This window comes from Ursus maritimus, unplaced genomic scaffold, assembly GCF_017311325.1.
Source record: "Ursus maritimus isolate PB19 unplaced genomic scaffold, ASM1731132v1 scaffold_20, whole genome shotgun sequence".
NCBI lineage: Eukaryota > Metazoa > Chordata > Mammalia > Carnivora > Ursidae > Ursus > Ursus maritimus.
In genome coordinates, this window is record NW_024424453.1 from 55,252,651 (window position 1) to 55,279,511 (window position 26,861).

At 47.5% G+C, this 26,861-nt stretch overlaps 1 protein-coding gene across 2 annotated transcripts; it reads left to right on the forward strand.

Moving 5' to 3' along the window:
• Nucleotides 1–564: 564 nt before the first annotated feature.
• On the forward strand, nucleotides 565–22,840 carry LOC103681034 (cartilage associated protein). Of its 2 annotated transcripts, XM_040636999.1 has the most exons (7): nucleotides 568–1,083; nucleotides 4,934–5,083; nucleotides 7,833–8,004; nucleotides 12,832–12,960; nucleotides 16,775–16,920; nucleotides 17,878–17,961; nucleotides 21,943–22,840. In XM_040636999.1, exons 1-7 carry the CDS (start codon nucleotides 613–615, stop codon nucleotides 21,994–21,996), a joined length of 1,206 nt encoding a protein of 401 aa, XP_040492933.1. In that variant the 5' UTR covers nucleotides 568–612; the 3' UTR covers nucleotides 21,997–22,840. The 2 variants fall into 2 exon arrangements, with proteins under 2 accessions (XP_040492934.1, XP_040492933.1); XM_040637000.1 differs by lacking the exon at nucleotides 12,832–12,960 and having other exon boundaries at nucleotides 565–1,083.
• The last annotated feature ends 4,021 nt before the right edge of the window (nucleotides 22,841–26,861 follow it).

Consider the following 26,861-nt stretch of genomic DNA (forward strand, 5'->3'; position numbering starts at 1 on the left):
ATCATATTCCCACAAGTGAAATTGCAGGCTCAAGGTGTGTGCGCCTTCAACTTGATCAGCTAAACGGTTTACAAAGTGCCACTGAATCCTTATTAATTTTATTTATTCTTTCTCTCTCACTGAAATGTAAGGTCGTTGGCAGTGTTATCAAAGTGTAGGCCTTGGCATCAGCCTCACTCGGGTGCCGGTTAGAACTGCAAATCCTCAGACCCTCACTCCAGACTTGCTGAGTCAAAAACTCTGAGCACGGCCTAGAAATCTGCGTTTTCTAGTCTTCTAAGTGATGAGAAAGTTTAACTTGTGCTGTGATCCGTTAGGGCCGCGCCTGCCTTGCAGACCGTCAGCTCCAAACGTGAACGGAGCGGAGCCCGGGAGCCCGGGTTAGACCGTGCAGAAGCAGAGGGCAGCGCGCCACCCGAGGGCACCGTCCCTGCGCCGGCAGCTTCTCCCGGACCCCCCAGCTGGGTGGGGAAGGGCTGCAGGACGGGGCGGGCCGGAGGCTCGTGTCCCCGCCTCCCAAGCCTTGGGCTCGCAGCGTTGCGCAGTCCTCCGCCTTCCTTGCCTTCTCGTCCCCTTCCTTCCTTTTTTCCTTCCTTCCTTCCGCCGGGCGCGATGGAGCTGGGGCGCGGCGCGGCCACGGCGCTGCTGGCGCTGCTGTGCGCGGGCTGTGTGCCGCGCTGCGGGCGCGCCCAGTACGAGCGCTACAGCTTCCGCAGCTTCCCACGGGACGAGCTGATGCCGCTCGAGTCAGCCTACCGGCACGCTCTAGACCAGTACAGCGGCGAGCACTGGGCGGAGAGCGTGGGCTACCTGGAGATCAGCCTGCGGCTGCACCGCCTGCTACGCGACAGCGAGGCCTTCTGCCACCGCAACTGCAGCGCGGCGCCCCAGCCCGAGCCCGCCGCCGGCCTCGCCCACTACCCCGAGCTGCGCCTCTTCGGGGGCCTGCTGCGCCGCGCGCACTGCCTCAAGCGCTGCAAGCAGGGCCTGCCAGCCTTCCGCCAGTCGCAGCCCAGCCGCGAAGTGCTGGCCGACTTCCAGCGCCGTGAGCCCTACAAGTTCCTGCAGTTCGCCTACTTCAAGGCAAGTCGGCTCGCCCCGCCCCCAGGCCCGGGCCCCGCCCCTCCCCTGGGCCAGCCTGGCACCGCCTTTCCGTGTCCAGCCTGCTCCCACCCAGCGTTGCCAGAGGACGCCTCCAAATCCTGTCCCCCTTCTTCATCTTAAATAGGGATGAAAATACTTTTCTAGAAGGGTTACTCTGGAGCAGAGAATACGTACACAGAGCGTCTAGCCACCCAACAGTGCCTGATAAATGTTACCTGTTATTTGAAGACAGACTCCTCTTTTCTGTGCATACCATTAAAACCCCTTTTTCTCAAGGAAGTGGCAACTTTCAATGATAGAGGGGAAGAGGACCTGAGGTGCCGGCTAGTTCCTTTTAAAGAGAAGGAAGTTGAGGCCACGCCAGAGCAGGGGCTCGTTGGGAGCACACACCCCAGCCTAGAGGAGCAGAACCGTGCACTGTGATTCATCAGGGTTGGCGCCCCCCGCCCTCTTTCATCTAGAATTTAACACGGTTGTCTTCCTCCTTCTTTGTGGCTGCTTAAATTCTGTGGTTGCTGGCTAAAAATAGCCACAAATTGCTGTTCTTGATCCTTGGAGTCCTTTCTCTGGGGACCCGCAAGTTTTAAGAACGGGCTGAATGCCCTGTTCCTGGATAAAGCGACTTTATCTTGGCGGGTCGTTACCAGATTTTGCCAAGAGAGCCCTCTCAAAGTCCAGTTTCTACTTTATCTAATTGAAAACGATTTTTAAAGGAATATATTGCATTTATTTTAATGACTACAAAAATAGATTCATGGCATATTCCAGACTCCTGTGCTAGAAGTTGTTTTGTTTTGAAACTTTGCTTTGAGTCTTTGGACTGCAAGATCTGTTTTTCATGTTTCTGAAACAGAGCCACCTTATGCTGCATTCATAAGAGCAATAAAATAGCACAAAACCCTTAGTAGGTGAAAAGCTGAGTTATTTCTGTGCTTACATTTTTATATAAAGTATCGGTTTTGTGAATGTTTGTCCTGGCAATAAAAAAATAGTTTAAAATAGAACCAGGGGATAAGATTAATAAAGTTCCAGGACATTGAAAAATGATGCCTGGCTCTTAAAGGACTATGTTTTATGGTAAAAATGACTCAATTTAACGCTCTCTTTTTCATGTAGCTTTTGCCAGATACAGTCTGAAAGAAATCTGAGTCCTATAATGAAGGGGGAAATGTTTTATTTTTAACACCGGAGAATAGTAGAAGCTGATTTATCTACAGATGAGTTTGAAACAAGTGATATAGGGAGGAGGAGAAGAGTATTTGACTTAATGTGACCAGAAGGCAAAGGTGTTCTCTCCTTCCTGATGATGTCCTCAAAGTTCAGGATGGTCACAGCTATTCTTCAAAACGTTTCACAGGTCTCGTAGCAATCACTCACTTAGAAGTCGATGAAATACCATCTGTCTTGGCATTTTGGGATCTCTTAAAGGACAGAAGAGGTTCGGCATTTTAGTAGTAAGCCAGGATCCTCACTTAGTTTCTTCAACTGGAAGTCACTGAAGGAGTGATTTTAGGTGGCGTTACTGGGTGGTTTCTTGTTTTCCTTCATGATGTGTCTCTTGTCAAACTCGGTGAATGGGTGGGGAGGACATGATTCGTGGCAGCATGTACACCGTGCCAGGCACCCAAAGGCTGGAGGCTGGTGCTGGAGACCACGCTGTTTGCTGTGGCGAGGCTGAGCACGTGCTCTTGTGCTGCTCTGATTTGCAGGCCTCTGTTTCCCTGATTAAGGACAAATGCCTGAGTTGAACACGCAGGTGAGGATGGTGGGGTTGGCCTGTCAGAGGGAGGTAAAGAGGCACTGTTGTGTGGTCATGCAGAGAAGGTGCTCCTGGTAGGTAGCCCTCAAGCCCACCATAGGTTTTATGTCATCAGCCTACCTTAGGTCTACACCTTCAGCTGTGGGTTCCCTCCATGGCTGCATCTCTGTGGAATGCCCGTCTTCCCCGTAGCCTGAGCAAAAAGTGGGCCCCCACACTTGATCAAATCCTTAGTGACTGTTAAACTCTCAGTGGGTAGAGCTGGCCCCCTCCCAGGCACTCCTACCTCTCACGCTGCCTGGACAAGGCCTCTGTCTCCCCACCCCCAGCCACAGGGCCTGCCACCCCATTGAGGCTGATTTAGGAGTGGCTCCTTTGGTAGGTAGGTGGGATCCTCTCATTCAGGTGGCTGTCTCTCAGGAGCATCTGGGAAAGTAGTGCTCCCACCACTCTTCTCCAAAACCTGCCTGGGTTTCTGTCAGAGGTTTAGCTGCCAAGATGTGGCTCCATGTTCCAGCTGGCAGGGCCCAAGTTAAAGTGAATAAATCAGCCTTTCCTCTCCAGGAAAGGGTTCCATTTTGTTAAAACTCAGGTCCTAAGTTAGAGGCCTTAAAAATCCCTTTCTGTGCCCCTTTTTCTGAGTGCTCTTCTGAGAATTAGAGAATCTCATTTTATTGGCAAATGCTTTAAAGGGCTGCATTCATACATCCTCCCCTCCTTGTAGCTGGCAGACTAGCCTTTTTCCGGCCAGGAGTGTAAGGCGTTCTGTAGAACTCTTTGAAAGGCATTCCCACACAGGCCACTGACTGGCCCTTTCCAGAACATCAGCATTGACATCTGGGAGTCTGCCCTCATTACCACCCAGCCCTTCTCCAGCACACCCACCGCCTTGTCTACAAATGACTCGGGGCCAGTCCTGTTTCATACAGATATATGCTACCCTCTGATTCTCAGAAATCCAGAGTGTACCAAATATCCCTTTATTTTCTCTCTGCAAACCTAATTCCCTAATTCCCACCTTTGAGCGTCCCTCTGCATTGGCTGAAGGAGTCTCTGTGCACATGTAGGGTGCCTCCCCTTCCCCCAAACCAAGTTGGGCCATGATTCCAGGGGACAGCCAGAGACAACACATCGGCACGGGGACCCTCTGCTTGTTGGCTGAGTGTCCACACAGGGAGGTGTCCATATCTCTGGAGTCCATACCCCTCAAAACACGGTTCCCCCCAGACTTCTGCATTCCTGGGCACTGTCCACAAGGGGGCCAGACGTGAAGCTCCAGTGTGCCAGAGACCTTAATCTAGACAAGGAAATATACTGGAGTGTATCACACATGGAGGCAGGGTTTTTCCCCCCTGTTTTGCTCATTGTTATGGACCCACGTCCTAGGACAGCACCTGACATGTAGGAGGCCCTCGACAAATGTGTGCTGAGTGAACGGATGAGTGAATGGTGGTGGGGGTCATCGAGAATGGCAAAGCAGGAGGTTCTGCGAGAGACTTGCGAAAATAGTAATATATTTGGGAATATATTATATATACATATATATATATATGTATATATATATATGAAAATATTAATGTGTTTTTCCAGCAGAAAAGGTGTGATGTAGTTCCACTGGATAACTGAATGTTGTCAGGTGGTTATTTACAAAGGCTAGTAATGGTGGGTGTGACTCCCCCTGGGCCAAAAAGGGCATGGAGAGGACAGTTCCAGGAAGCAGGAAGGAGAGAGACTGTCCAGAGAAGGCCACCTCTAGGGGAGGTGTGACCTTCAATTAAGGCCCAATAGTGGCCGAAGGTGACTGAAGGGAGGGAGCCAGGAGACTAAGTAATCCAACTTTACCCTCTTGCCTTCCTTCAGGCTCCCACTGGGGCTCCTCACTGGTGAACCCCTTTGGAAGCTGGAAAGCAAGAGAGTGCAAGTCTTGATGGGCCACGGAAGTCACTGACCCCTCAGCTGAAAGCACTGTGTTGAAACACAGAGTTACTTGAAGGACTGAACATTCTTGTTTTGCAAAAATCACTGCCCATCCTGCATTGAGTAGACCTCCTCTTTCTTTGTTGTACTCAGGCGAATAATCTTCCAAAAGCCATTGCGGCCGCTCACACCTTTCTACTGAAGCATCCTGATGACGAAATGATGAAGAGAAACATGGCGTATTACAAGAGCTTGCCTGATGCTGAGGACTACATTAAGGACTTGGAAACCAAGTCATATGAGGTATATTTGGGTTTTTACACAGCAAGTTAGTTGCAGTGTGACTGGCTAAAGAAGTGGATCTTGATGAACAGCTGTTGACATCTAAGGACCTCTAAAGATTTTTGATGGCATTGATGAATATTATGACAATGGAAATGATTGACTTTTTAGCACAAAGTTGACCCATTTGAGAATGAGATTTTACATTCCATGATGCACTTAAAGCCACCTTTCCTTTGAATGCTGTATTTTAGAAATAAGGTCATTTTGGGGAGCCTGGGTGGCTCAGTCAGTTAAGTGTCTGACTCTTGATTTCTGCTCAGGTCATGATCTCAATGTCATGAGATCAAGCCCCACATCAGGCTCCTCACTCAGTGGGGAGTCTGCTTGGGATTCTCTCTCTCCCTCTGCCCTTCCCAACTCTTGCTCTCTCTCCATCTCTAAAATAAATAAAACTTAAAAAAAAAAAGTCATTTGATCATTTAGTTTTAAGATAGAGGAATAAACACATGTCTTGGAGATCCTCCAAAAATGACCAAGAACACAAGAAACAGGAGCATAAGTTTCCATTTCTGATGAAACTAAAAGACACATCTTTTTTACACACACACACACACACACACACACACACACACACACACACTCCCCATATGTATTGAGGTGGAAAGGGAATCAAGGAGCTTGGAGGACTGACTTGACACATTAGAGGCTACTGAAGTCTATGCATCTGCGAAGGGAGTCTGATAGGAATGAATGAGGAAGAATCCAACTCCTTTGAGTACTTACTGTTGTCCAGACCTATCGAGCTTGGGCTCCAGGGGCATGGCTACCAAGGAAGGGTTAGGGCAGGGTTGAAAACAGAGGGATGTGTTGAAAGTATCCATGGGGAGCTGGTAGATCCCAACCAAGGGCTGACTTTAGGGTTACCTGTCGTGTGATCAGACTGCAAGCTCACTTTGTCGTTGGTGGTGACCCTCAAAATATAGGGTGCAGGGTCTCTATTCTGGTGGCCCTTCAGTTTTCCAGGGAAGAATTCTCTAGCCTTCTGCAGGACTAGTGAAGTGTCATGCTTGTCTGCCTGTGTCTGAGAACCAGTCTGGGGAGAAGGGTGGGGGCCTCACAGCTGAGTCAGAGACATTACCTGCTTCTTGGTTCTTAGCTTCATGCCTCAATCCCCACTCTGCTGTGCCTGATCCCTGACCCTCCAGCCGTTACAGATAGAGTCTCTAGAATAAATCACCAGTGTTTGGTGAGGAGTGGCTTTGGAAGGTTCGATCCCTTGGGTGGACAGATGGTTGTGCAGGGAAACCTGGGGCTCCGACAGCCCTGATCAGACTTTCAGCCCTGCCTTCTGTTCTGTGCCTAGCACCAGTCTCCGTGGTCGCTAGTGCCTGCAAATGCAGACAGGCGTATGATGTAGTGTGGTGTGTAGTTGGGGGGTTCGCTTCCCCCCAGACCCTCCTCTGTGATAATTTAGCTTTCTGTCCTTGCAAAAGTTGTTGAAATGTCTTGTCTGTTGCTGGCTCCTTTTCCATTCTCCTGTGAAAAGGATTTCTGCCTTTGTACTTTTTCACTGTGGTCTTCATTGGGCGTGGGGAGTGGAGCTGAGTGCTCGTGGCCAGTGCACTGTGCCTAACTGTAGGTCGGCCAGACCATTCCTTTCCTCTTTGGAGTCCTGCTGGGTGTGGTGGGGCTGCCCTGCTGTATGCCCAGGGGTTCCCTCTCCAGTGCATGGCTTTCTTCTTGCTGCCTCCACCCTGCCGCCCCTGAGGACCCAGCTGCCTGGAGTTGCTGCTCGTTCACCCGGCCTCTAGGCAAGTGGTTCAGTTCTCTGCCTGCCTTATTTCCAGGGGGTGCCGCCTCCTCGGGAGGTTTAGGGAGATCAGCCTCTCTACCTGACAGCTTAAGCTTGGTGAAAAGTTCAGGTCTGAGGGGTGGTCCTTAGACACCCCCATTCTGGAGCAGCTGAAAAAGAATTCCAAATGGAAATAAGCCATGCTTTTTTCCAGGCCTGTCCTGGACCCTCCACGTGAGCAGGGTCGTGCATGTTCGCAAGATCTCTACTTATTTCTTGGGAGACCAAGCAGCTTCCTCAGCCTTAGTTATTTCTCTTTTATCTGGTCCAGCCAACAATTAGCAGAAATTTCTTGCAGTTCCACCACCCAGCACATGGCCGCCCTCCCCAGTAACTAGTACTGATGCATGGTATCCCTACTTCATACTTAACCGTTGGGGGAAGGGTATCTGCCACCTGCTCTCAAGCTTGTATCTTTTCTCTGCTTCAATTTTAAAAATCAGCTTTATTGAAGTATAACTTATTTAACATTTATTTACCAATTTTAAGTGTATCATTCAGTGAGTTTTGGTAAAGGTATGCGATTGTGTAACTACCACCATAGTCACAACATAGAATATTTTCATCTCCCCTAAAATGTTCCCTCAGGCCCCTTTCTACCTTTGTCCTAACCTCTGACCTTTGGCAGCCACTGCTCTGATTTCTGTCACTATAGTTTTTCTTGATTTGAATTTGATTTTATTATCAAGCACTTCCTACTTTTTGAATTAAACTAAAAAGAAGTGTACCATTGTACATAGGATAGAAAAAGCTAGATATAAGTCAGTTCCTGGTTGGCTTCATATTTAATTAGGGGTGGGGGTGGTTTCCTTGGGACTGATGAGAGTGGAACTCCGTGATGGTCTGACTCCTTCCGGTCGGACAGCCAGCCTCCCCCCGGTCTGGGAGCTTCACCCACCTCTCCTCGCTTTCCAGAGCCTGTTTATCCGGGCGGTGCGGGCCTACAACGGCGAGAACTGGAGGACGTCCGTCACGGACATGGAGCTGGCCCTTCCCGACTTCTTCAAAGCCTTTTACGAGTGTCTCGCGGCCTGTGAGGGCTCCAGGGAGATCAAGGACTTCAAGGATTTCTATCTTTCCATCGCAGGTGGGTGGCGGGGGTTCTGATCCACCCATGAGTGGGGAGCTGCCCCGTGGCGTCTGCGTGCCTTCCTGATGGCTTGAGTGACTGCGAGGAACTTCTGAGCTTCTGTATGAATGGTGGCTGGGGAGGTAATACGTACGCCAAACGACCAGCCTTTGACTTACTAGGGGCTTCTGGAAAAACACCTGAGTACAGCGTTCAGTCAAGCACAGGCCTGGAAAGGGGGTCGAGCAGACCAGCCCTGCCTGGTTACAGATCCTCCACAGGCTTTTGGAAAAATAAAAATGGGCCCAAGAGCGGCTCACGATTCATGTTACATAACACGTTACTGGTTTAGCCACCTTGAAGGGTGCAGTCCAGTGGCATGCGGTCACGCCCACTGTCCATCTCCACCACCCATCGGTTCCTCTCCCCAAACGGACGTCTTACGCATTGAACACCAGCTCCCCGTCTTCTGCCCGCAGCCCCTGACAACCGCCACTCTGCTTTCTGTCTCTGTGTATTGGACTACTCCGGGTACCTCGGATAAGTAGAATCCTATAGCATTTGTCCCTTTGTGACTGGCATATTTCACTTAGCATAATGTCCTCCAGCCTTGAAAGTATTGTAGCAAATTGGTTGTCTTTTAAATCTCTCTCTTTTAAAAAAAAAAATTTTTTTTTTAAATTTATTTCTTTGACAGAGAGAGAGAGAGTGGGGCAGAGAGAGAGCACAAGCAGGGGAAACAACAGGCAGAGGGAGAGGGAGAAGTAGGCCCCCTGCTGAGCACAGATCACGACCTGAGCAAAAGGCAGACGCTTAACCATCTGAGACACCCAGGCGCCCCCTTTTAAATCTCTTTTAATTGGTAGCTTCTTCCTTTGTGTCCATTTTTCCCCTTGGCTATTGAAAAAACTGGATTGTTCGCCCTGTAGGGATTCCCATAGTCTGGATTTTGCTGATTGTATCCCCTTGGTGCTCTGTTCTTTGTATTTCTTATAACTTGGTAGCTGGATGTGGAGGCATGATCCAGCTCAGGTTTGATTTTTCTTTTTTTGTGGAGGTGGGGGCACAAGATGGCTTCCTAGTTGGTGCTCAGTTCCCGTGTCAGGAGGCACAGGATTGTCTCTTTCTTTGTAATGTTGGCAGCTGCTGGTGCTCAGGCTGGACCTCACGTAGTACCTGTTAACTGGTGTTCCTCTGCTGGTGGGAGGTCATTCCCTCCAGCATCCTTTCATGCCTCTAATGTCAGGAAGTACTCCTTACACTCAGACTAAAGGAGGGGGACAAAAAGGGTGCTTACTCGGAGCTGCAGTGTTTTGACTATAGATAAAAGACAGTTACTAGAAAAAGTAACATTTATTATGCTCTAACTAGATGCCAGGCCCTGTTTTGTGCTCTTTATGGGTATTACCTCAATTTTGCAACCCTATGAGGAAGGTACTAGCATTCTCCCCATTTTACAGCTGGGAAAGCTGAGGCCTAGAGAGATTAAGTACTGTGCTTATTGGCCTCCAGGGAAGGGCTGGGATTTGAACCCAGGCAGTCTTGATTAGAGTCTTACCTCGTAGTCCCAGTGAAATAGTCTCACCTCACCTATATTATACTTAATCTTGAACTTTATTTTATTTTTGAATAGGTAACATACATGAACATAGTATAAATTGTGAAAGACACAAAAGGATATACTATAAAAAAATAAGTCTTCTTCTGTATATGGCAGACATGAGGATACCTCAAGATGGATTTATTTATAGAAATGTGGGTGAAGGTGAGCCCCAAGGGGACGAAATGGTACCCTGGGGCTACTAATAGCTGAGTTATTATCTCCTAGGCTGAAGGGGAGGAAGTCTTGCTTCTATCCACATCTCTTCTACCCATTCCATTCACCCCAAAGGTAACTATTTTTATTAGCTTCTGGCTTATACTTCTAAAAGGTTTTTTTTCCTACAAAAATAAGCAAAGATCACTTTATCTTTGATCTACCTAAGATATATCTCTATAACTATATCTTTATATGTAGATAGACAATTGAGAAATGTTTTTTGTTTTAAATTTTTGTTTTTATTTTAAAATAACTTTTTATTTTTATTTTTTATTTTAATTTTTTATTTTTAAGTAATTCCAAACCTATAAAGAAGTAGCAGGAGTAGTACAAAGAACTCTCATAAACTCCTTATCCAGATTCACGAATTTTTCACCTTGTGCCATATTGACTTCATCATTCTCTCTGGATGTGTGTGTATAATTATTTTTATTTCAGAACCACTTGAGAGTACGTTGCATGTATCATGACCCTTTATCCCATAAACTTCAGTATATTTCCTAAGAATAGCAATATTCTGCATAAATCCACAATACAGCTATTAAGTTCAGGCAACTTAATATTTAGACAATACTTTTATCCAATCTATAGTTTATATTCCAATTTTGCCCTTTATTCCAATAATGTCCTCTAGCAACTTTTTCTTTCTTGGTACGGTCCAGTCTAATATCATGTTTCCTATTTATTTGTCATTTTTCTTTAGTGTTCTCTAATCTGGAATAGTTCCTTGGCCTTTCTTTTTATGCTCTTGAATATTTTTATGCCATTGATATTTTTTTAAGAATATAGGCCAGTCACTTTATAGAATATTCCTCAGTTTGGGTTGCTATTACATTCTGGTTGTGCACTTTTGCCTGGAGTCTGCTTCTCGGGGTATCCCATCCAGATGTGCGTGGTGTCTGTTTGCCCCTTCCTGGTGATGTTGATTTTTTAAGCATTTGGTTAAGGTAATTTCCAATTTCCAGCTTCTCAGCAATACTGTTTTTCCTTTTGATATTAATAAATAATTTGGGAAAAGATACTTCAAGACTAGGATAATTTGCTGTTCATCAAACTGTCTTCACCCCCGCCCCTACCACCACACCTATACCAATTTAGTGTGTACTGAAGATTCTTGCCTGATTCTTTTCTCTCTCTAAAGGTCATATATAGGGGCACCTGGGTGGCGCAGTCGTTAAGCGTCTGCCTTCTGCTCAGGGCGTCATCCCGGCGTTCTGGGATCAAGGCCCGCATCAGGCTCCTCCACTGCAAGCCTGCTTCTTCCTCTCTCACTCCCCCTGCTTGTGTTCCCTCTCTCGCTGGCTGTCTCTCTCTCTGTCAAATAAATAAATAAAATCTTTTTTTTTTAAAAAAAAGGTCATATATAGGTAAATCTATTTTTCTGTATTTTCTCTTTGCTTTTTTCACACTGAATAGGTACATACTTTGTATACTGTTCCACTTAGCGGTACGCCCTAACTGGCGGTAGAGAGAGTCGTTCCTTCTTGTTGCTGACTACGCCACCGAGGGTGCGGTGCACCACTGTTTATTCAGCTCTCTGCCGGACGCTTGGTTTGTACCAGTCTTCTGCTGTTACATGTAATACTGCAGTGCGGAACTTTAGGCCTTTTTTTTTTTTTTTTTTTTGCTACATGTGGAGGTATGTTTTCAGAATCAACATAAGTGGGATTAATAGTTCAAAGAGTAAATGTCTCTGCAAATTATTTAGTATTTTAAGTTACCATTTTGTATTTCTTTTTTTTTAATATATATTTTTTAAGATTTTATTTATTTATTTGACAGAGACAGCCAGCGAGAGAGGGAACACAAGCAGGGGGAGTGGGAGAGGAAGAAGCAGGCTCCTAGCAGAAGAGCCTGATGTGGGACTCGATCCCAGAACGCCGGGATCACGCCCTGAGCCGAAGGCAGACGCTTAACGACTGAGCCACCCAGGCGCCCCCCATTTTGTATTTCTAGCAAAAATGTATGAGAGTGCCTGTCCTCCACAGTCTTGCCAACAGAATGTGGACCATCATCCTGGAGTCTTTTGCCGCTAGCCGCATGAAGGGAGAAAAGGGAGGGGGCCGAGGATCATGTGGGAGGATTTTAGGGACCAGTCCTGAAAGCGGTGGAAGGAGCATTCATTGGTTGTTGTGGTCCACATTTTATTGGCACCACTAGTCATATGGTGCCAACCCAACTGCAAGGGAGGGTGGGAAATGTAGTCTTTGACGTCCTTCTCTGTTATTGTATTTAGACCGACCTGTTCTCTTTCAAAGGCTGTATAGATTCTGTTGTTTGTATGTACCATAATTGATTAATCACTATCCCACTGACTGGCATTCAGGTTATTTCCAAGTCTGTTTGTTGTTGCAAACAGTGCTTGTGTGTGCCCATGTCTAAAGAAAATTTCCTAGAAGTAGACTGCTGGGACAGAGGGTATGCGCATTTTAACCTTTGATGCTTTTTGCCAAATGGGTCTCCAAAAATGTGTTCCTGTTTTGCTTCTACCAACAGAATATGAGAGTGTAAGTTTCACCATTTTCTCCCTAACAAATTTTTTTAAATTTTGCCAATTTAAATGACATGTGGGAGCTACACTCGTGGTGAGCACAGCATAACGTATAGGCTTGTTGAATCACTATGTTGTACACCTGAAACTAACGTAACGTGTGTGTCAACCCTACCTCAACAAAACAGGTTTTTGGTTTGTTTTGTTTTGCCACTTTAGCAGTTAAAAATATTTTAGGTGGGATTGTGTTTCTTCGTTACAAATGAGGTTTAACATCTTTTCACGATGCTTATGAGCCATTTTTATAATTTCTTGTCTGTGAATATTCTTTGGCCATTTTATATTGGGTATTTGTCTTTTCCTTGCGGATTTTAAGGGACTTTATATAGTAAGGATTTTAGCCCTTTTATCATACGTGTTGCAAGTATTTTACCTTTATCATCTTTACCTTTTACCTGGATCCTTGAGGGGGGCAAAAGTAGTATTGAGAGGCTGATGAATGCACTGCTCTGAGAATTTGGGTGTCTTCTTTCAGATCATTACGTAGAGGTCCTGGAATGCAAACTACAGTGTGAAAAGAACCTCACCCCTGTTATAGGAGGCTATCCAGTAGAGAAATTTGTGGCCACCATGTATCATTACTTGCAGTTTGCTTATTATAAACGTAAGTAATTATATTCTACGAGATCTTGGGCAAGGGCCTTAACACTCCTAAGACTCATCTTCCCCATCTGCAAAAAATAGGGGTAGTAACCCTTACCTCTGGTTTTGAGAGAATTCATAAAGGTCGCGTTGACAGCCCTGGTGCTGTGCTTTGCATGAAAAGGCAGCAAGACCTGGTGATTCAGGGCACGGACCCTAGAGCCGGACTGCCTGGGTTTACATTTCAGCTTCATCACTTCCTAACTTCTCTGTGCCTCAGTTTCCTCACCTGTAAATTAGAAATAATTGTACTAACCTCATGAGATGGTCGTGTGGGTGAAATGAGTTGATACGTGTGGAATGCTTAGGGTATTTTTACGCTAGCACGTGGCATTATCTCCTCCCTATCATCAGCCTTCCCTTTCAGACTGAGTTTTATTCCATATGGTCCTCCCTGGGCCTGAAATTCGAGTTAATTGATCAGAACATTCCAAGGAGTCGAAGGGAAACAAACGTGAGAGAGAAAGCCATTCAGAGTTCAGACTTCAGAGTCTGTCTTCTTGCCTTTTCCTCCTCTCCCTGTAACTGACATTGTCTGAGTGGCGGGTACCTTGGGGGTGACAAGCACAGCAGGATCCTTCCCACTCGGGGGGTGGCCCTCAGGGATTCAGGGATGTGCTGTCAAGAGTGACAGGTGACCTTGGCTTCCACATCCCTCCTTCCCCGCTGTGGCTGTTTCGTTCTTCGTTGAGTTCCCTTTTCTTGCAATAGCAACGCGCCTTTTATCCTACCTCCTGTCCTCCTCAGGATACACTGAAAGATTTGCCTGCTGAAGGTTAAAAAAGGGACAAAAAAAGAAAAAATGTTATATATATATATATATATTTAATTTTTAATTTTGCTAATCAGTCTTGTTCCTGAGAAGGCTCCGTAGCAATCATTTACACCAGCGCTTCGTGAGTAAGGGGACTTGCCTCTTTGCACAGTAAACCTGCTATTACGACAGCCTGGACCTCACCTAAGGATGTGATGAGGTAGCCTGAACTGTCCCTTGGTTGGGACTTTCTGAGATCGACAGGAGGGTGAGGCGTGTCTGGAGAACACCTCCTTGCCTTTTCATAGAGGGCAGGGCTGAAGTTTTATTTGCCACTGTAATCCTGGCACTAGCTGTTTGGTAAAGGACTATTTAGTATAGAGGACAACAATTTTATTCTTTTTTTTCTTTTTTTGAGAGAGAGAGAGAGAGTAAGCTGGGGATGGGGCACAGGGAGGGAGAGAATCCTAAGCAGGCTCCATGCTGACATGGGGCTCAATCCTACCACCCCAAGATCATGACCTGAGCCAAAATCAGGAGTCGGATGCCCAACCGACTGAGCCACCCAGGCGCCCCAGGTCTTAGTCTATATAGTCTAGGAACACACTTTCACACGAGACACACTAAGCTCACAGTGGGTCCCCAGCAAATATTTATTTGGCTGCATTCTAACGCCAAGGGGACAGTTTTCTACTAGGCAGTGTTTTTGAAGAGTCCTCTTTTTTAAGTATAAGTGTTGATTGGTGCTTTCTTATGAAAAGACTTGTAGTATAGGCTTGTTACAGCAAACCAAACATCTCAGAGATGTACAGAGAAACACCCAAAGCAAACCACCCGTTCCCATCTCCCCTCTCCTTGTCCCTCAAATCCTACTGTTAACTGTTGACTTATATTCATCCACACTTGGAAGAGCCTTATTTTAATGAGAATTGTGGAAAGTCATGTACATTTTTTTAAAGATTTTATTTATTTGAGAGAGCGGGAGCACGAGCAGGATGAGTGGCAGAGGGAGAAGCAGACTCTCCGCTGAGCAGGGAGCTGGTTGTGGGCCTCGATCCTGGGACCCTGGGATCATGACCCGAGCCAAAGGCAGATGCTTAACCGATGAGCCACCCCAAGTTATGTACATTTTAAAAACTTATTCTGGAAAAAAAAAACCCTTATTCTGGAAATTTAAAAGTGTACATTAAGGGGCGCCTGGGTAGTGCAGTCGTTAAAGCGTCTGCCTTCGGCTCAGGGCGTGATCCCGGCGTTCTGGGATCGAGTCCCACATCGGGCTCCTCCGCTGGGAGCCTGCTTCTTCCTCTCTCACTCCCCCTGCTGTGTTCCCTCTCTCGCTGGCTGTCTCTCTGTCACATAAAAAAAAAAAAGAAAAAAAAATTAAAAAAAAATAAAAGTGTACATTAGACAGGATAGTATAATGAACCGTAGTATGCCCATCACCCCACTTGAACTTTGATCAACACTTTGCCAATCTTAGATTCACAGTTTAAAAGTTTTCTGTTGGGATGCCTGGGTGGCTCAGTCGGTTAAGCATCCGCCTTTGGCTCAGGTCGTGATCTCAGGGTCCTGGGATCGAGCCCCACGTCGGGCTCCCTGCTCAGTGGGGAGAATCTGCTTCTCCCTCTCCCTCTGTGCCTCACCCTGCTTATTCTCTCTCTCTCAAATAAATAAATAGAATCTTTTAAAAAAGGAAATAAAAGTTTTCGGTGGATGAAAACATAAGCTAGTGTTGTTGTTTAATAAGCTAGCGTTTTTATTTCATTTTCACGAAAACCTGTATTGGCACTTCCTGAGTTAGGCCCTGGGTGGGACTCTGAAACACGGGAAAGAACCCAGCAGGCGTTCTAGCCTGCTGAGCAGGGCTTGGCTCTGTGTGCACAAAGCCGAAACACTAGGAGTTTTGAAGTGTTCCAGATACATCTAGTCTCTGGCAGTGCACTGGTCCTTGGAGTCCTCACATGCTCTGAAAATCGCCCCGTGTATCAAAGACTGTGGCAGTGACTTCTAGACACCAGGAGACCAAAACCCCGAGTGCTGCTGGCTGCTTCTCGGGAAATCTTTGCTTTCTGGGTAAACAGTAGAGGTAAACAGTATGAGTAAGATGGGCTTCTTGAAAGTCAGCCCTGTTGCGAACTCTTTCAAAATTATTTCCCACACTGAGTTTTTTGAGGGCAAGTGTTATTTATACTGGAACCCCAGCCCCATAGGCCTTGAAATAAATACCTTTCCCACCTTGTGGACCTTGTGAATAGCCTGTGCCCTGCAGTGCTGTTTTCAGGGTTGTTGTTACAGGAGACAGCCACTGGGTGGCACAATTTATTCATACCCACGGTTTGGTTACTCGGCCGGCCAACCAGAGCTTTAGCAAAGGTAGTGGATTGTAAATTGGAGTGTAACGTGCCAGGATGAATACCCAGGGGCTTGTGGCTTATCACCTCTTTCCCCTTGCCCCCACCTCCAAAACAAATCCCAGCCCCGCAGGTCCCCCGTGCTGAAGGTGCTGTCATAGGTGGGGCAACTCTAAGGAGGGAGGCTAGAGGTGGGAGATGTCAACTTGAGGTGGCTTCAGGTGTCTTCCAGCCCAGAAGGCCCACCATCCTTTCGGTCGTCTAGGTTTAGGGTAGCTGTAGGAGGGCTTCCTGGGTCTGGGGATTGTGGTGCCATCCAGATAGGACCCAGGCACATCCTCCCTACCTCCCTCAGCCCCAGGACAGGCCAGGGCACCCAGCTTCCCAGCTCAGGTCAGTGGAGCCTGAAGTAGAATATAGTAGACGTTTCCGCAAAGGCATCTGCCTAATGAGGAACTTCCATGTTTCAAAACGGCTCCGCAGGCTGCCATGGAGACCCAGTCTGTGACCTGCCCCCCCGGGGATGATTCTGGTCGGTCACAGGCTTTCCCGAGGAGGGGCTGTGGAGAAGGGGCTTGCCCCTGGATATTTTCTTTAGGAAGCTGTGCTGCTGAGGGGCATTGCCGGGCACGGTTTGCTGATTTCTTGTGCCTCTTTTCTCCCGGCCTCAGTGAACGACCTGAAGAACGCGGCCCCCTGCGCCGTCAGCTACTTGCTCTTCGACCACGACGACAAGGTCATGCGGCAGAACCTGGTGTATTACCAGTACCACAGGGACAAGTGGGGCCTCTCGGACGAGCATTTCCAGCCCAGACCAGTAGGTGGCGGGGCGCCGGGCCCACACTGGCGGGCCTCCTCTTCCTTCTCACGTTAGAGGACTGCTTTGCACCTGATGAGAAAGAGTTTTTACAGAAACGAAGGGAACTCCTTTTTTTCTGGGTGGTTTTGTTTTGTTTTTGTTTTTTTTGGGTCTTTTAACAGTTTACTGCTCTATTCTGATTCCTAAATCAGTAAAAACAACAAATTTCAAACATTACAAAAATGTTTTATTTAGAAAGTGAAAGTCCCTCAAAATCGCATCCCTTTTCTTCACCCCCTGCCTTATCGCTATGCATTGGCTTGTATATACTGCATATATTTATTTATTTTTACAGAAACAGGGTCACACTTTACCTGCTGTTGTGCAACTTGCTTTGTCTTTCCAGCAATTCATAAGGAACGTTTTCCATGTCACACTTATACACTGACTTGTTTTTTAACACCTGCAAGATAGATTTGTTTGTGGATGGACCATCATTTAATTCACTTGATGGACAAGCTAAGTTTTGCATGTGTTTGTTTTCAGGGGACTTCAGGGATTATATATTACTTTTAAGAGATCTTTTCTAGTTGGTCTTTGCCTTTAACTTGTATTTTCATTGGGATTTTTATATACTGTCCCGGTTTGCCATACCCATACACACCTCACTCCCCTGCCAACACACACACACACACACACACACACACACAATCTCTCTCTGTCTCTCTCACTCTCTCACTCACTTGGGGTTGGCTACTCTTTCTTAATTGAGATATGTTTCATATACGGTACAATTTATGCTTTTAAAATGTACAGTTTAGTGGTAGATTCACAGAGTTGTACAACCACAACCACTGTCCAATTTTAAACATTTTCATCAGCCCCAAAAGAAATCCATACCCTGTCTCCCCCTCCTCCCAGTTCTGACATCAAAAGGTTGGTCATAGAAACTGTTCTGTGTTTGCATCTTAACAGGAGGCAGTTCAGTTCTTTAACGTGACTACACTCCAAAAAGAGCTGTATGACTTTGCAAAGGAAAATATAATGGATGATGATGAGGTAAGTTTTCATGTTTAGCGCACATCTGGCTAAGAGAAAATATTACTCACAGCTTTGCAGAAATCACTGGAAGGCCAAGTCATCCCAGAAACAGAAGGGGACCTTGAGAAATACAGTTTCTGTGGGCGTTTTCATGCAAGTCAGAGCGCTGGAGGGGGGAGCACGGCTTTCTAGGAAACCCAGGTCCTGGCACCACATTTCCTGCCAGTGAATATGGAGGAACCCATCATAGAAGTCATCCAGTGATCATTTTTTAACTTCATAAAAACGCCGTGGATTTTCAATGACTCAGCACTCTAAACACACTTGGAAAGCCTCATCCCAGTTTTTCTGGGATATGATTATTATCTTTTTTCTTCTTTTTCTTTTTGTAAATTCGGTCCTTGCTGTGAGTCATTTTATCGTTCTCTGAGATTGCTTGAAATCCCTGATTCTCACTCAGCCGTCTCTTTTTTTTTTCAAAGTTTTTATTCAAGTCATCTCTACCCCCAGCATGGGCTTGAACTCATGACCCCCATGATCAAGAGTCGCATGCTCCTCTGACTGAGCCAGCCAGGTGCCCCTCAGCTGACTCCTTTTATGACAGAGACTCCATGGCTGATGGAGGAGTCATTTTGGGGTGGGGCAGCCTCGTCCCAGAAAGTCCTCGTTGCGGGGGTATTTAGAGAGATGTGTTAGAAACAAAACCACAGAACGTGCTTCCTGTGGCAGCTAGCGATGGGCCAGCTTTTGCAGCTGCCTCTGGCCTGACCCCTCACTTCATAGATGAAGAGCCTGGGGGATAGGAGAGTCTATGAGCTGCTAGGCCAGGCCCAGGGGCCCCGAGCCTCCAGGTGCTCTGTTTCCACTGCCCTGGTTTTTGGTGAAGCACTTCTAAATAGATATGACCATGGAATTTGCTTTCCATGCACAAATTTGCATGAGGTGGACCCATCACTAGTAGGCACTGAATTCCCCAGGGCTTTGGGCTTCCATCTATAAAATGGAACTAATAACGTTGACCTCACAGGGTTGGGAAAATGAAATATCACACTGCATGTGGAAATGCTTTATAGACTAGGAAGTCATCACTGTGTGGTGAGTCTTAGGTTGGGTTAAGAAGCAGAGCCTGACATAAGGTCACAAGGTCCTGCAAAGGAAGGAGTGCTGGCTGGATACAAGCACGGCTGGCTGCTCTAGTTTGGAAAGTGGACAAAAGTATATTTAGAAAAAGGAAGAGTTGAGTTCCTAATGGTCCAGAGCAAGCCACCCTTGATATTTTGATATAGATACTTCCAGGGTTTTCTATACATTTTCCAATATATATTCATAGTAACCCCAACTGTAATAGATATCATGGCTTTTCCATTTAACAATGTAACATGAGAAGTTCCCCTTGCGATGTTTTCCCAGGACAGCTTACTGAAATATTGTTCACACACCATACATTCTCCTTTTTAAAGTACGCAGTCTAGTGGTTTTTAGTATGTGCACAAAGTTGCACATCCATCCCTAAGAATTTTAGGGCATTTTCATCCCCCCAAAAAGAAATCCCAAACCTGTTAGTAGTCATTCCCCATTCCTCTCCTCTGCCCCTCACCCCACTAATCTACTCCTGTCTCTATCGATTTGCCTGTTCTGGACATTTCATATAAATGGAATCTTACAGTAGGTGGTCTTTTGTGACTGGCTTCTTTCACTGAACATAACGTTTTCAAGGTTCAACCATGTTGTAATATATACTAGGTTACATGCAACATTCCTTTTTATTGCTGAATAATATTGCACTGCATGGATATACCATATTTTGTTTACCTATTCTGTGTTGATGGACATTTGTACTGGGTTGTTTCTACTTTTTGACTATTTTGAATAATGATGCTGTGAACATTTGTCTACATGTTTTTATTTGGACAAAAGTTTTTAATTTTCTTATATACCAAGAGTATATACATGGAAGTGGAATTGCTGGGTCAGATGGTAACTCTGTGGTTAACTTGTTGAGGAATTCCCAGACTGTTTTCCAAAGTGGCTGCACCGTTTTACATTCCCACCAGCAATGTATGAAATTTCCAACTTGCCACATCTTTGTCAGCACTTATTGGTGTTTGTCCTTTTTATTATAGCCATTCTAGTGGGTGTGAAATAATATCTCATTGAAGTTTTGATTTGAATTTCCCTAATGACCAATGATGTTGAGCATTTTTTCATATGCTTTCATATGCTTGGAATGCTCTCAGGTAGGAAAGAAGTGAGGGGCAAGGGAAGGAGCCACAGAAGTATATGGTCGCAGCTGGAGTCGAGCTTAGCCTGACCCCACGGGAGCTCTGGAGCATGAATTGTACCGCAGGGCTCTTCCTGCATTTTATAGGCAGCTTATCCTTCTCTCCTCGGTTGTTGGCAGCCCAGAGGGGTTGGTGTGTAAACTCCCTGGTGGGGCTGCTCCTTTTCGCCAGGATCAGTTGTCCAGAGAACGGGCAGCTACCAGCCATCAGTAGTCAACACTCCCAGCGGCTGGGGAATGGGTGCATTCCCAAGGTAGATCTGAGCCAGGCTGTTGGTGCCTCCACTGTACCAGGCCACAGAGAGGGTTGTGTTTCTTTCATCTGTATTGCCTTGAGTACTTATTAGTGAGCTAAGAGCAAGCAATCCCATCATCCCCCTGTCACAGCGGCCACACAGCAGGAAACAGTAACTCTGGGAACAACTGTCATGGCCATACATATAATCCCTCTACTGTGTTTTCCTTTTGGGGTCCAGAAAGCAACCAAAAATGCTGTTTTTTTCTTTTTTTTTTTAAAGATTTTATTTATTTACTTGAGAGAGAGTAGAGTGAGAGAGAGAGAGTAGAGCGAGAGCGAGAGAGAGAGTGGGGGTGGAGGGGCAGAGGGAGAAGGAGAAGCAGGCTCTCCACTGAGCAGGGAGCCTGACATGGGGCTCGATCCCAGGACCTGGGATCATGACCTGAGCCAAAGGCAGACGCTTAACCGACTGAGCCACCCAGGCACCCCAGACCATCGTTTCTTCAATCAGTTGTCTTCCGGTTCCGTAACTTGAGTTTCTAACCTCAGGCATGACAACGTACAAGTATTTGATGAAAACAGTAAGACCCCCTTTTGCGTCTCATGTACTCGGGAGATTTCCCAACTATTCTCAGATGCTGAGATTTTATAACAGAAAGTGTGTTAAAATATCAAAAAGAGCAAGTAGGCTCTTGGCCTATGATGGTGACCCCTGTGAAGGAGGCCAAGCTTTAGCAGGGGTGGTTAGCATCAGTGGGACTGACCCTCATGGGAGCAGGACTTGGCCTCCTTGGTGATTCACTCATTCTTGGCAGTAAAGAGAATGGGTGTCATCGGCTGGGCCCTGGTGTGTTGTGGGAGAGAAATCAATGCCGAGAAGGAAATCAGAAAGTGTGCTGGGCTATTTCAGGTTGAGGCTTAAGGCTGATTGCAGAAGGCGGGAGCAGGTGGGCTCCTGGTCCTGACAGTGGGCAAGTGGGTCCCCCTGTCCCCAGGAGACTGTCTTGTAAAGGGAGTGACTGCTTGAGTCACACCATCACTGTGCACACATACGCTCAGTCATTCTTCCTTCAGTGGCATTCCACCTTCTGCATGCCATGTCCTGGGGAAGAAACGCAACTCAGGTCCTGGTCCTTGAAAACCTCATGGTCTGCTGATCAAGGCAGAAGAACAGGGAGTGTTCCTGTGGAATAACCGCTAAGGGGTTGGGCGGGAATCCCAGAAAAGGGGGCACTAAACAGGTCTTTCAGAGGGTGGCTGGAGTGCCCCCATCCCATGGGCCATCTGTGGGGGTTCACATGGAGTGGAAGCCAGGTCCCTCCTAGGGGGAGGTCAGGTCCTCTGGGCCCAAGGGCAGTGGGGAAGGGCTGCTCCAGCCCACACAGGCAGCTGGCGGTGGCGTCTAGAGACAGTCTCTGCTTACCAGCACGTTTAAAGTCAGGTAGCCCACCTAACACAAGTATCCTATCGTCTCTTACAGGGAGAGGTTCTGGAATATGTGGATGACCTCTTGGAGCTGGAGGAGACTGGCTAGTCCATAGCAGAGAGACGGCCTCAATTCAGGAGACACAGATTCTTCGTCTTCCTTTCCCCAGTAGCCCACGTTGTTGATACCTCAAAGCCTTCTCTTTGCTCTTGAAGTGAAAGGGAAGCCTCTGCTCTCACTACATACCATAAGGGGTGAGCCTGCCTTCCCAGTGACCACACCTGCCTCCCCATGGTCTGCCCACATTCACACCTGTCTCGCTCCCCATCTTCATACCTGCCTTCTCCATGTTCACACCTGCCTTTCTTACCATTTTGGTTGGAAGGACAGTCTTCCATTCCCCCCCGCCCCCCAGAAAATCACTACTATTCTTTAAATAAGAAAAATACTCCTAAAATTAAGGAATTGTGAAAACCTGCTTTGGGTTTTCGCTCTTCCAGATTTTAGACTCCTTTATCCCCATGCCCTGATCCAGGAAAGATAGTGGAAGACAAAGGCCAAACTCCTCTACTCCCCGTAACAGCCTACACATGGTCTGACCTGCGCATTTCCAGTACTCACTGAAAGACAAGTTGGGTAGATAGTGCGGACTACAGGAATAGGGCTTTTGCCCTACACTTCCGCATCTCCAAAGTCTTACAATGGTTAGTCGGTCCCCCTTGCGGACAATAGTTACAAGCATCAAAGTTGGGAATGGAAGAAAGCAGAGGGAGTCTAGTTTCATTCATTCTTTCAATAAATATTTATTGAGCACCTGCTACATGCTAGACATTGACCTGGGCACTGGAAATACTGCACAGAATGACAGAAAAAAACAACAACCCTGCCCTCTGGAGCCTATGTTCTGTAAAGAGAGACAGACAACAAATAAATCAGAATAAATATATACAAACTATCAATAGTGATAATTGCTATGGAGAAAAATAAAGCAGGGAAGTCGGTGTGGAAGCCCAGAGATGAGGCTGCAGTTTTAAATAGGCTGGTCAGGGAAGACTTCATTGAGAAGGTGACATCAGAGCAGAGACTTTGGGGAGCAGGTTTCAGGGAAAAGCATTCCAGGTAGAGGGAACAGCATATGCAATGCTTTGCAGTGAGAACATGCTTGCCTTGGTGGGGAAATAGCAAAGAGGCCAAGGAGAGGAGTGGGCAAGGGGAAGAATGGAAGGACGTAAGGTGAGGGAGGCAGTAGAGAGGACAGTCGGCTTAGGCCAGTGTTAAGGCCTTTGGCTCCTACTTTGAGTGAGATGGGAGCCACTGGAAGGTTTGGGCAGAGGAGTGCCTTGGCTGACTGGAGCCCTCCAGCTGTCATATTGTGAGCGAGGGTATATGCAGGGGTACCAGGCAAAGGGAGTGCTGACTTGAACCTGAGCCGTCACGGTGGAGATGGTGAGAAGTGGTCAGACTGGGGGCTTATTTTGAAAGCAGGGCCCGTAGGATTTGGTGACAGTTTGGATATGGAGCATAAGAGAAAGAGGGGTTCACGGTGACCTCAAAGGTTTTTGGCCAGACTACCAGGAAGGATGGAGTTGCCAGTTACTGAGCATGGAGAAGTTGGTTGTGCATGGTAAGTAAGGAATTTGGTGCAAAGTAGGCTGTCTGAGGCTGGGAGGGGAGGCTCAGGATGCAAATAAAATTTGAGAGCATTCTCAGATCCGGTCTTCAACAGAGCCTGAAACAGGGATGCAAATGCATGTGGTTTATTGTGGGGTACATTCAGAAGAAACCTGTGAAGGCCTCCATCGATCAGTTATTGACTGTCCCATGGGGGCAGGGCTGTACCTTTGAAGTGTCTTGGTCAGCTGAGGGCAGTTCTCTGGAAGAAGGACTGTGACCACTGGCAGTGGTGCACAGTGAGGGGCTGGGAACGGGGATGTGGGTCCTGGCTCTGTGAAGGGGGTCTGGGAGGAACGCCACCCCCCTGCTAAATCATCAGCACATACCTGGTATGTAGGGCCATGAGCCTGGATGGGGTCAGTTAGACTGTGTGTACATATTGAGAAGCGAGAGACAAGGGCCGAGGACGGAGCTCTGGGGCTTTCTGGGACATAAGAAACCTACCAAAGAGACAGAGAAGGAGCTACCTTTGAGGTTGGAGAAACCCAGGAACGTGGTGTTTTGGAATCTGCGTTTTCTTTTTTCAACCTTATTCCCTCTTCCAATAAGCTGCTTAGTTGAGCTGGGACTCTCTCGGGATGGAGGCTGGAGGAGGCTGGCACAGCATTTGGAAGACAGGCGTGGAGTGAAGGGAGATAGAATTTGGGGTCTTTAATGTAATGGTGAATAACGGGGTGGAAAACTCCTATATTCCAAGCCCTGGGAACGGGCCCCCCTCTGTTCCTCCTTCCGTACTGTTCTGCTTCCCTCACCCCTTTCTCCTGAGAGCACTTCCTCTTTTACCTGCACAAGAATCTTCCTGCCCGGTCCTCCTTCTGGGGCACTCAACTCAAGACAGTAAGCTGCTACTTACTCTCTGGCTGGACTTGCAGAGCCTACACTCCCAGGGGCTGTGTGGCCAAGGAGTCAGTGTGATTGGCATTGTGAGGGCCGCACTGGTGTCCCCAGCAGCCCCCAGTCAGGGCACCCTCCAGCCCAGCAGTGAGTCAGATCCTACTGGCTCCGCCCATGGAATGCTGGGTCCTTCTTCCCTCACCCAGCCCCCCCGCTCCACCAGAGAAGCCTCCTTTTGAAGTCAGTGGGGAGGAGAGTCGTAGGGCAGGACTCTAAAGTAGAGGGGACCCCAGTGAGTGGACGGCCTGCCCCAGGATGCCCGAGTCAGTGGAGACGGTGCACCTGGCAGCCGTTTACCTCCCGGGGAGCTTCTGGCTGCAGCTGTCCTTCCCAGCTGTGCGAGGACAGCCAAGGACACCAGCATGGGGACCAGGCTGGGACCCACTCTACCTCTGTGTGCCTGCAGAGCTTCCGTTTTGTCCTGGGGTGAGCCCTCTGTGGATGGTGTTGTTCCACACAGAGTGGGGTGGTGGTGGTGGTGGTGGGAGGGGTCCTCATTCACTCTCTGAACTTGGCCCCTCTTTATGGGGGGCGGTGAAAAGCACCTCCACCCCCATCCTAGCAATACCTCTGAGGAAGAAGCCCTGGGAACAGGATGGGCAACGTTATCCGCACTTTGCTTTGATTGACGGCTGTGGAACCTGGTTACTGATCTTTTTATTCCAAAGGAAACCAAACCAATAAAAAAAAAAAAAAAAAGGTGGGCCAATTCCTCCACACCTACCTGAAACCCAGTACGCAGGCTGCACTCAACGACCTCTGCCCACCATCTCCCTGAGCGTGTTTCTTGGAAGAGCCTAGAAGATTCCTGGATTGAGACTTCATGGGTTCAGCGTGAGTTGGGCCTGTCTTTTGAAAAAACACATTGGTAAGCTTTGTGGGAGTTTCCAGACCCAGCCTTGCTTGTCCTCTGACCCATCTGCATGGAGCCCAGCAGGGAGGCAGCCCGCCACAGGGACCGGGTGACCTGTCCAGCCACCTTGTCACTCGGGCAGCCCGGGGAGGAGGCACCCACTGTGGCCCCGTTAACGTTCAGTCTCCATGCTAGCAGTGGAGCGCCGAGGGGAGGCTGTGTGGATGCGGGTTTAAAAGGGACTAACTGAAATGTCTCACATACCGACACATTCAGTGTGCCAGGACCTCTGAATTCTGAGCCTTTCTAATGGCGGCCACTAAGCTGTTGTGCGCACCTCTGGGACCCAGGAGAGCCACGGGTCTGCGGGCCACGAAGGCCGCCTTGGGAAATGCAGCTTTTCGGAGTTCTTACTAAGGGAATTTTAAGAGCACAAACATTTTATTGAACCAAACTCAGCGGCAAACAGAAAATGATCTGTTAGATTGTCAATGGGGAAGGGTTTATTATGACTGCTGGTGGAATAAACAGTGGCCGGCTCCTGCCAACATTTATGGAAATAATGTTTTTAAGTTTTAAATGTGAGCTGTAAACCTAAGCAACTTCAGGTTTTTTTTTTTAATTCAATACTGAAACTGTGGAGGAAAGGTGGGTTGGTGCCAGAGAAAACATTCTCATTTAATAGTGTTTGCACATGGAACTGCAACCCAGTTTGTGGCGAGGCCCTGAGAAAAACCCACAACTAATCCTTCATCACAGCTGTCTGCACTGTTGATCATCTGCCATCCCCCGAACAGCGACTTCTTTTTTCTGGTGACTGCAGGCTTGAATGACCCAGTGTGGAGAGTTTAAACTATATACAAGGGGGGAAAAAAGGGAAAGGAACCTCCAGTAAGCCTCAGCCAAAGGTTTTGTGCATAGGACTTCCTGTGCCTGCAGCCCGGAGCCGGGCTGCTCCCCGCCCCGTCCCGTCCCCGTAGCGTGTCCCCGACAGGGAAGCCACCAGGACAGCCCAGCTTCGCCTTGACTGACCCACTCCCGTCCCCGAAACGAGTCAGGAGTGCTGTGGTTTGTGCCCCACAGGAGGGGGCTTCTCCCGCTGGGGCAGGCGTGGGAGCAGCCAGACCCCCAGCCCCTCCCAGTGCCCCCAGTTCCTCCCTCCAAATATCTGGCCTTGGTGGTTTGTTGAATGAACAGGTTGGCTCACTATTCTCTCGGAGCTGATAGGGTAAGATACTGGTGCCTCATTTTTTGAGAAAAGAATAAGGAAGTAAGCAATTTGGCCAACAGATACAAGATGGATCCATTCTAATGCCTACTTGAAGGTGGCAAACAGGAGGCCAGACTCTAAACATCGTTGCCAGTGTCTCTCTCCCTCCCATCCCTTGGCCAGGGCCGTGTGTGCAATCCCATTCTTACAGGAAATTAGAACTTGGAGAGTCATTGAAAACAAAGATTTAAAAAAAAAATCATATTAAATGTTTTATTTTGCTTATTTTCTACTGTTTATCTACTGGGTGGGACTGAGCCACACCCCGTCATTTGAGGATGT